The sequence below is a fragment of the Epinephelus moara genome, chromosome 12, assembly GCF_006386435.1.
Source record: "Epinephelus moara isolate mb chromosome 12, YSFRI_EMoa_1.0, whole genome shotgun sequence".
Taxonomy (NCBI): domain Eukaryota; kingdom Metazoa; phylum Chordata; class Actinopteri; order Perciformes; family Serranidae; genus Epinephelus; species Epinephelus moara.
The window spans coordinates 42,681,101-42,691,313 of NC_065517.1; the positions used below are offsets into that span (position 1 = coordinate 42,681,101).

General features: G+C 45.0%; 2 protein-coding genes across 4 annotated transcripts in view; one reads left to right on the forward strand and one right to left on the reverse strand.

The window, feature by feature from the left end:
• Nucleotides 1-10,213, forward strand: part of brf1b (BRF1 RNA polymerase III transcription initiation factor subunit b) — a 36,832-nt gene that overhangs the window by 17,824 nt on the left and 8,795 nt on the right. The gene's annotated exons all lie outside the window — the stretch shown is intronic.
• btbd6b (BTB (POZ) domain containing 6b) lies at nt 1,103-9,900 on the reverse strand. Of its 3 annotated transcripts, none has more exons than XM_050057483.1 (5): nt 9,542-9,900; nt 8,328-8,601; nt 7,064-7,154; nt 5,308-5,426; nt 1,103-3,379 (listed from the first exon to the last, which is right to left on the reverse strand). In XM_050057483.1, exons 2-5 carry the CDS (start codon nt 8,513-8,515, stop codon nt 2,347-2,349), a joined length of 1,431 nt encoding a protein of 476 aa, XP_049913440.1. In that variant the 5' UTR covers nt 8,516-8,601; nt 9,542-9,900; the 3' UTR covers nt 1,103-2,346. The 3 variants fall into 3 exon arrangements, with proteins under 3 accessions (XP_049913440.1, XP_049913439.1, XP_049913441.1); XM_050057482.1 differs by having other exon boundaries at nt 9,413-9,899; XM_050057484.1 differs by lacking the exon at nt 9,542-9,900 and having other exon boundaries at nt 7,064-7,214; nt 8,328-8,469.

Genomic DNA, 10,213 nt, shown 5'->3' on the forward strand with positions numbered 1-10,213 from the left:
TCAGTATCTGACCAAATGTCTCCCCTTCTGTTCCTGAGATATGACGTTAAAACATGATGATGTCACAGTCAAGCTGACCTTTGACCTTTTGACCTTCATGATTTTATCCTGTTTGTGTCAAGTTTGGTCAGAATTAGTGAATGAATTCTTCAGTTATGGACAAAAACATATTTGTGAGGTCACACTGACCTTTGACCATCAATTATAATCAGTTCATCAATGACCTGGAGTGGATGTTTGTGTCAAATTTAAAGTAGTTCCCTCAAGGTATTCATGAGTTATCGTATTCACGAGAATGAAACGGATACAAGGTTACAGTGACCTTTGACAAAGAAAAAAATCTTAGCAGTTCCTCGTTGAGTCCAAGTAAATGTTTGTGCCACATTTGAAGAAATTCCCTCAAGGTGTTTTTGAGATATCATGTTAGCAAGAGTCAAACAGACAAGGTGACTTTGCCCTTTGACCACCAAATATAATCAGGTCATTGTTCAGTCTCAGTGAACACTGGTTCCAAATTTGACAAAAATCCCTTTAAGGCCTTCGTAAGATATTTCGTTCCTAAGAATGATACATACACAAGGTTACAGTGACCTTTGACCTGTGACCACCAACATATTATCAGTTTATCATTGAGTCTGAGTGGATGTTAGTGCCAAATGTAAAAAGCCTTTCTTAAGTATTGCATTCACAAGAATGGGACAGACAGACGGAGATTTCAAAATCATGATGCCTCAAGTCATGGCCATGACTGGCGTGGAGGCATACCGACAGCTGTCGGTGTCTGGACGTGCATCACGCGCCATCGTTGCCTTGACGTCACCCCCTCTCCTCACATAGTAAATAAACACAGCTTCAGACTCGGATCTGACACGGAGCAGTGTTGTTGTTAGGAGACTGTGACCTTCAACATTATATCCTGTTTTCCATCATTTGAGTTTTGACTGGAACTCTTTGAATCACCTCCTCTTCTTCTCAAGTCACGTGAAGTTCAACTTTATTGTTGTTCTGCACCGACCACGTCTGTATTAATCATCATCATCACCATCATCATCAACACCGTCATACTCACATTCACACAGCAGGAGGGGGCGGAGACAGGACTTCAGTCAGGGTTTATTTTACTTTAATTTTCTTTCTGGAGATTCAGTTCATATTCAAGCTAAATTTGGATGAAACTTGATCATCGTGAGACGAACATTTAAAGGTGAACTCTGCAGGATCATCGGTTACTGTTTTTAAACACCAGTCATATTAAAACCCCACATTCACTGACATTTGTCATTTCTGAGATACCTGGGGTTTACCTCAATTACCTCAACAGATACCTCAATTATAAAGACTGTGTACGCACAAAAACGAGGCTTGAAAGAGGCGTACGCCACTTCCCACGGAAAAGAGAAACTTTGACCCATTCTTACAAACATTTAGGAGACGGGAAATTGGTGACGCAGGCGGTGAGGTGGAGCCTGATTGTAGAAATTGTTGAATATTTTTTGGTGCACACCATTTTTGGCTTTTGTCTGTGCGTACATCTTTAGTCTGGATCCTACGTTTTATTAATGAGACCCTGGCTGCCTACAGTCTGACACCTGGTCACTACCTTTTTATTAAGCCCCGCCCTCATCTGAGTGCTGTGAGGGTACACACCCAGAAACATCCAAATACAGGAAATAAGAAGTAAATAATAAAATCCAGACTGATAAATACACCAACACACTGGGAGGGTCCTTTGTCATGATTCTGAGTCTGTACGTAGTTATTCAGAGAATTCTGCAGAGTTTAACTTTAAATCTGAACGAACAGAAACACAACGCTCTGACCTCAAACTAAAAAGGTTCCAGAAGTATGAAAGGTAAATATCGAACATCACTGATGTTTGAATAGAAAATGAAACAGAACATTTAATCTCTGACTCCATGTGAATTTTTTCAGGTTTAAATCAAATCAGAGTTTGGGGTCAAATACATTTTAGATATAAAACATAAACAAACAGAATCATGTCAAAGAAGGAAACAATGAGCTGTGGATCCTCAGGAGCTGCAGGACACGGCTTCTCAAAGTGCATCTACGGAACTACATTTCCCACCAATCACTGTCAACTACAAGGTCTCAAGCTATAAGACCCTGCTCTCCAGTGACACCTGGTGGCTGCTGTCAGAATCTACAACATCAAACAGTCCCTCCAGCAGGACTTCACCCCAGAGAAGCAGCAACACACGTTTAGTTTCAGTCACTTTACTTTTCACTCATGACTCCAGTCCAGTGAGCTTCCAGTTCCACCTCCACCGTCCAATCAGCTTCTAGCTTCCTGATTGATGAAAGGCTCTGAGTCTGTCAGGTTCTGGTTCAGCAGTAGAAGACCAGTTCGGGGATCTGCCCCCCCTGCACCCCGGTGCCGTTGGTGCTGTCCGATGAACACTGGAACTGGAAGGTCACTTTCCCACACTGCACCTCGGTCATCCCCTCCTGACCAAAGTAACTCAGCTCGTTTCCGTCCAGCACAGCGCTGACAGTGTAGAAGGTGTCCTGTTCCACCTGGACCGGGTGTTCAAACCACACAGGGAAGGTGCTGCTTGATCCATCAGACAGGAACTTGGTGAGGTTCTGAGCCAGAACGGTTCCCTGCCTCTTCAGTTCGATCTTCACGCTGTACTCAGCTTTCCCACCACTCGACCCATACAGACCCAGTCCAGCTATGAAGATCCGCCGGTCCACTGCGAACTGGATGCTGTCGCATCGCCCCCTGTAACGCCACTGGTTGCTGCGGTAGGCTGAGGACTGGAAGCGGTGGCACCTCTGCGGTGCCAGTCCAGCCCGCTTCACCAGGGGGAACTCCAGTCTTGGTTTCCTGGAGGCAGTGAACCACAGGAAGACATCGTGAGTCTCTTTCAGCAGCAGGACGTCTGACTGCGCCGCCCCGTCTGCAAATTCCTGCAGCGTCATGGAGGGGATCCGGACCAGGTACAGAGCCTTACCCAGCACTGCCCGCTGGTTCCTGGGGTTCACCGGCAGGCCCTGACGTCGACACTCAGCCGCCGCCCAGTTCAGCACCGCTTGGAAGATCACGACCTCACGGACGTTGAGCGATTCTCTCTGCAGGATGATCTCCAGTGTGGGCAGGTCGATCTCACAGAAGCCTTCAGATCGCAGAGCGAGCTCCGCCTGAGCGTCGATCACCTCCCAACAGCGCTGCGTCAGCTCAGGCTCCTCAAACAGCCGACTCTGAGACAGAAGGACGCAGGCATTCTTTGCCTCCAGACTTGTCTCCAGAAAGGTGACGCAGGCCTTTGCCAGAGCAGGAACGATGTACTTCTTAGCAGCGTAGAGCGTGGCGAGCACGGTGTCAGCCTCCAACTCAATCTCATCACTGTACATGTACCTGAGACAGAGGACACAACGCATCAGCAACCTGAGAGACAACATGCAAATGAACATACGTCACACCTACAACAGGTTGAACTGAGTATTTGTACACACAATCACTATCGGCCCTTTTTAATCTGCTTCTTCGAGGCGGGAGTTTCACGCCGTTATTTCACCTCACTGTTCTGTATAAAAGGTACAATTGCAGAATGGGGGGACAAAGTTGTCTCGCCTTTAAGCCGGCAGCGGAGGGAGTAACAGCGCCGAACCAACATATGTGTAAAAGGGACAACTAGCAGGATGGGATCCTGGACTGCACAGGTGTGAGGTTTTGATGACTTACCACAGGAGATTTAAAAAGCAGCTGTTAGCAGTTAGCAGCTAACTCAAACAATGAGGTCCAGGAGCTCCTTACCCTCCGAGCAGAAGACGAGATCAGCCGCCATATAACAAGGACGCTAAATGATTGTTATTGACATGTGGTGTCATTGTTATTGTTTATAAAGAGCTGCTGACACGTATGTTATATGTCACACTAAAGGCCGACGCTGTTGTGTTGAGGCTCATTTATTCTCCATTTACAAACAAAAATAGATCTGTCTATTTTTTATGGTTGTTGACATCACTGCCCTCATACGTCCATGTGTCCTCTGTGCAGTCATAGATTCAGCCAATAGATGGCACTAGAAGGCGGAGTCAAAAGTTTCACACAACAACAAACGAGGTGACGGTGGACGAGGTCATAGTGTTGTTCCTTTAAATGGAGGCAGCGTTGCAGACAGCAGTGGCCTGTAAGGACATTATACACATCTGAACATGTGGACGGAGTACTCTTTTCACTATATTCCCATTGTTCCATAATGTCATAATTTAAATGTCTTCGTCATCTACGGTTGTATCTTGCTTGAACTATGCTACTCTGCCTCCACGATCTCTGGTGGTTCTGCTCCGATTCGTCCGCATCTTTTAGGTAACGTGCACTAATACAGACGACATCAATAGAGTACTAATTAGTAATAGAGTTTGTATAAATGAGCCCTCACACGTCACACTCGTCATGTCTTTTTTTGCTTCAGTGATGTCATCATGCTGTCTAAAAATCACACACTGGAGAGACATGATGCCGGCGTTGTTTGGTTCTGTGTAAAAATACAAAGGCGACATGAAGAATGGACTTCAGCGGCTCTGTAGCGCCATCTCTGTATGAAAAGGACTGATGAGGAAAACTGAGCAGGTGTTCAGACTGTACTGTTTGAAAGTTCAGCCTTTTGTAACTTACTGATCCAAGATCCAATCAGGGACCACTGGAGACCTCAGTGGATCACTGGGACTCCCACCTGGAGCCCCGACCCGTTCTCAGACACTCTGGATACCCCAGAGGACGACTGAGGGACTGCTGTAGCTCAGGTGGTGGACTGGGTTGTCTTTAAGTCGTAAGGTCGAGCCCTCACCATGCTCAAAGGGTAAAAGGTATGTTATAAAAAGTGTGCAGCCAATCAACTCGTTATGTTCCAACAGCCAATCAGGTTTCAGGAGTGAAACAGTCCGAACAAGTCATTTAGGACGAGTGTTTGGAATCCTGACTGACTTTTTTTGGACTTGACACACAAAGTTCAGGGCTTGGACCTGACTTGGGAATTTAAAGGACCAACACGATGAGTTTGTCCCCCCTGTGGACTCGGCTGAATCCTGACTGTGGATGTTGGTGCCAAATTTGAAGACATTCCCTCAAGGCATTGTTACGCTCACCAGAATGAGACAGATGAGGTCACAGTAACCAGAATATTCAGACCTTTACTTTGATTGAGAACATAATCAGATTTGTCTCTTCGTTCTAATTGGTGGTGTTGCGGTTGTATTTCTGAAACTTCCTGTTCGTTCAGTCGTCCTTCAAGCAGAAGACAAACATGTGGACACAAGAACTCGTCTCCTGACTGGACTCACTTTAACAGAATGAGGAAAGCAGCTGGCTCCACGTCAGGGATGTGGATCTCAGATCGTCCCTCAGCCAGGTCTCCGTAAAACATGGCTCCAAACACCGAACTGCCCACCGCCAGGACGTACTGAAACACAGAGACAGGGAGCCAATCACAAGACAGAACCAGAGAGGACAGCAAGTACTGAAACACAGAGACGGGGAGCCAATCACAAGACAGAACCAGAGAGGACAGGAAGTACTGAAACACAGAGACAGGGAGCCAATCACAAGACAGAACCAGAGAGGACAGGAAGTACTGAAACACAGAGACATGTTGCCTGGCAACAGTGTGAAATCGGTGTGTCGGAGGTGTTGTCCAATCAGCAGAGACGTGTAAACATAATTCTAGTGGATCTTTCATTTTTGGCTCCTGTAACATGATAATTCTAGTCACATAATGAGTGATGTTATGACTCGTAACGTTATGACTCATGTCAGATGATAACTCGTGTCACATAATGACTCGTGTCACATAATGACTCGTGTCAGGTGATGACTCGTGTCACATAATGACTCGTGTAATGGGATGACTTGTAACGTTATGACTCATGTCAGATGATAACTCGTGTCACGTGATGACTCGTCACATAATGACTCGTGTCAGGTGATGACTCGTGTCACATAATGACTTGTGTAATGGGATGACTTGTAACGTTATGACTCATGTCAGATGATAACTCGTGTCACGTGATGACTCGTGTCAGGTGACGACTCGTGTCACATAATGACTCGTGTAATGTGATGACTTCTCACATTATGACTCATGTCAGATGATAACTCGTGTCACGTGATGACTCGTGTCAGGTGACGACTCGTGTCACATAATGACTCGTGTAATGTGATGACTTCTCACGTTATGACTCATGTCAGATGATAACTCATGTCACGTGATGACTCGTGTCAGGTGACAACTCGTGTCACATAATGACTCGTGTAATGTGATGACTTCTCACGTGATGACTCATGTCAGATGATAACTCGTGTCACATAATTCTAGTGGATCTTTCATTTTTGGCTCCTGTAACATGATAATTCTAGTCACATAATGAGTGATGTTATGACTCGTGTAATGTGATGACTCGTAACGTTATGACTCATGTCAGATGATAACTCGTGTCACATAATGACTCGTGTCACATAATGACTAGTGTCAGGTGATGACTCGTGTCACATAATGACTCGTGTAATGGGATGACTTGTAACGTTATGACTCATGTCAGATGATAACTCATGTCACGTGATGACTCGTATCACATAATGACTCGTGTCAGGTGATGACTCGTGTCACATAATGACTCGTGTAATGGGATGACTTGTAACGTTATGACTCATGTCAGATGATAACTCGTGTCACGTGATGACTCGTGTCAGGTGACGACTCGTGTCACATGATGACTCGTGTAATGGGGTGACTTGTAACGTTATGACTCATGTCAGATGATAACTCGTGTCACGTGATGACTCGTGTCAGGTGACGACTCGTGTCACATGATGACTCGTGTAATGGGATGACTTGTAACGTTATGACTCATGTCAGATGATAACTCGTGTCACGTGATGACTCATGTCAGATGATAACTCATGTCACATAATGTCTAGTGTCAGGTGATGACTCGTGTTACATAATGACTCGTGTCAGATTATAACTCGTGTCACATGACTAGTGTCAGATTATAACTCGTGTCACATAATGACTCGTGTCACGTGTCAGAGAGGACTGACCTTATGAGCAGGGACTCTCCGAGTGTCTCCTGGAGGACCGACGATGAAGTGAACGTCAGCCATCTGCTCGTTGTTGAACATCAGAGCGTTCCTGAAGGAGAACGACAGAGGTCATGTCTTTATTCATCAGTCTCAGGCTCCTCCTACTGCGCTGATTAAATATGGACGAAAAGAAGATTTATCAAGTAAAATCTCAACATAAACACAGTTTGAGTTCAAATAAGAGATACATAAAATATCTAATAATAAATGAATACATTTATTTCAATGTGTGTGTGTGTGTGTGTGTGTGTGTGTGGACTGTCCATCCATGTCAGTCCAGACTCACACGGAGCCATGACAGAGGACACTGTTTTAAATCTGGGTGTTTCTGTAGAAACGCTACAGACTTTAAAATATTTCAATATAAAATGTCATCACTTCATTATTTTATTTTATCCTGCGAGACGTTTGTGTGAAGTTTCGTCATAATTAGTGTCTGAATTCTTGAGTTATGGTCAAAAACATGTTTTGTGAGGTCACACTGACCTTTGACCTTCAACCAGCAAATTCTAATCAGTTTATTGTTGAGTCCAATTGGATGTTTGTGCCAAATTTAAGGAATTCCCTAAAGGCGTGCTTGAGATATTGCATTCATGAGGATCCAACGTAAGCAAGGTCAAAGTGACCTTTGACCACCAAAATCCCTTTAAGGAGTTCTTGAGATATAGCATTCAAAACAATGAGACTGATGAGGTTACGGTGACCTTTGACCAAGAAAATCTAATCATTTCATCACCGAGTCCAAGTGGACGTTTGTGCTAAATTTTAATGGTTGAGATATTGCATTCACAAGAATAAGACTGATGAGGTTACGGTGACCTTTGACCACAACAATTTTATCACTTCATTTTGAGTCCAAGTGGACATTTGTGCCAAATTTTAGGAAATTCCCTCAAGGTGTTTTTGTGATATTGCATTCACAAGAATGAGACAGAAGAGGTCACAGTGATGTTTGACCCTTTCATCGCTGAGTCAAGTTGGATGTTTGTGCTAAATATGAGGGAGTGAGATATCGTTGTCACAAGAATGAGACAAACAACATAACACCTCTGACCACAACTACTGCCTGCGTGGAGGAATATAAAAACATCACTAGTGTTTCCCTGCTGTCCAATCAGAGCAGAGTATTACTGCTGTCCAATCAGAGCAGAGAATTGTGTTGATGCTGTCCAATCAGAGCAGAGTATTGTGTTACTGCTGTCCAATCAGAGCAGAGTATTACCTCTCTCTGAGTGTGGGCTGTGTTTCCTGCCAGCTGTCTCCGTCCTCTCTGTCGCTGCTCGTCTGAACGTCGTCTTCTTCGTTGGTGTTTTCAGCCGGCGGCACCGGTTCGTTGGGCTGGATGAAACTCTTCTTCACCTCCTCCTCGTTACTGAGAGGGAGGTTGGTGGAGTAAAGTTCAGCCGCCATCTCCTCCCCCTCCTCTTCCTCCTCCCCCTCCTCCTCCTCGTCACAGAGCCAATGAGGCGGCGACCTCACAGCATGATGACTGCTTCCTGTCAGAGATTAATCAGATTATAATCCAGATTACTGCACTGACAAAGGATTAATCTGAGGGTTGTTTTCTAACTGAGACCTGGTGAGGTGGTGTCAGAGTCGTCAGCTCAGTTTGATGTGTATGTTAAACACTGACTGATGACTTGGCGCTGGTTATTTATATTATTGTGACGTATTGATTATGAATACAGTCCATCTGATGCTGGTTTTGTTTCATCACTGTAGCCAGTATCTCACTATCACTATCCTCATTCAGNGTGGTCACTTCCTGTCAACGTCACAGATCAGAAGCACAGAGAGTTGTTGACTAGAGATGATGCGCCGTCTCGTGGTGGTCACTTCCTGTCAACGTCACAGATCAGAAGCACAGAGAGTTGTTGACTAGAGATGATGCGCCGTCTCGTGGCGGTCACTTCCTGTCAACGTCACAGATCAGAAGCACAGAGAGTTGTTGACTAGAGATGATGCGCCGTCTCGTGGCGGTCACTTCCTGTCAACCAGCAGGTTGTTACTATACAAAACGGAGTGTTGACAGTAGGTGTTTGTTTTAATCTTTGGGCTGAACGTTTTCCCTGCGGCTCACAGTCATCATCCCTCTCAGCTCAGCTTCCTGTTCCATCAGCACAGACTGCCGTATCTGAGTACATTTATTAATGAAGCTGTAGGAGCTTCAACACCTGAACACCACCTGCACCAGTCTGCTGTGTGTGTGTGTGTGTGTGTGTGTGTGTGTGTGTGTGTGTGTGTGTGTGTGTGCGCGCGCGTGTGTGTGCGTGTGTATGTGTGTGTGTGTCCTGCCGTTAACGTTACCGTCATCTTGTTGTCGTTAGCTTCTCTCCGTTAAACCGTTTCACGTCACAGACAGCGCGGCCGCCTCGGAGCGACCTGTGACTGTGGGTCTGTCCGACAGACGGAGGGTGTGTCGGTGTGTGTTTTTACCTGTCAGAGTGCCGGTACCGGTTCTTTCTGCCGTTAACGTTAAAAACAGTCAAACAACAGCTACTGGATGTTCATCATCATCATCATCATCATCCTCTTCTTCTTCTTCTTCTGCTGCTGCTGCAGCGGCTCTTCTTCTTCTTCTTCTGTTTCACTGTCCGCCCACAGACCAGTGTTGAAGCTGTGTGTCGCCACCTGCTGTACCGGCGGTGTGACGTCATAACTTTAAATATTACAAACGATCAGAAAAAGACAAATAAAGAAGTTAGGGAGTGTTTACTGATCAGGGTGTGAGCCCCCTCCACCATACATCACTCATTAGATTGTTGATGTTTGAAAGTTTATTTTGGGACAAATTTTAAATGAGACTAAGAATAAAGTGATTTTGATTAAATGCCATTCTTTTAAAATCAGGTTTGGATTTTTTTTTTATTGTGATGGAGGTGTTCGTCACATGATGCATTCATGTACCGTCGGAAATTTAAAACCCAAGGATGATTTCTGTTTTTACAGTTTGTGTCTGATAAATGATGTCATGTTGACTTTCAAACGTGTGCTCTGTATGCTCCTCCTTCAATCAATCAATCAATCAATTTTATTTATAAAGCCCAATATCACAAATCACAGTTTGCCTCACAGGGCTTTACAGCATACGACATCCCTCTGTCCTTA

Coding starts and splice junctions, on each gene's coding strand:
- btbd6b (XM_050057483.1), bottom strand. CDS start 8,515: ATGGCGGCTGAACTTTACTCCACCAACCTCCCTCTCAGTAACGAGGAG. Junction 7,155..8,327: donor CAGCCCACACTCAGAGAGAG/GTAATACTCTGC, acceptor GTTCTCCTTCAG/GAACGCTCTGATGTTCAACA. Junction 3,380..5,307: donor GCTTTCCTCATTCTGTTAAA/GTGAGTCCAGTC, acceptor CCTCTGTCTCAG/GTACATGTACAGTGATGAGA.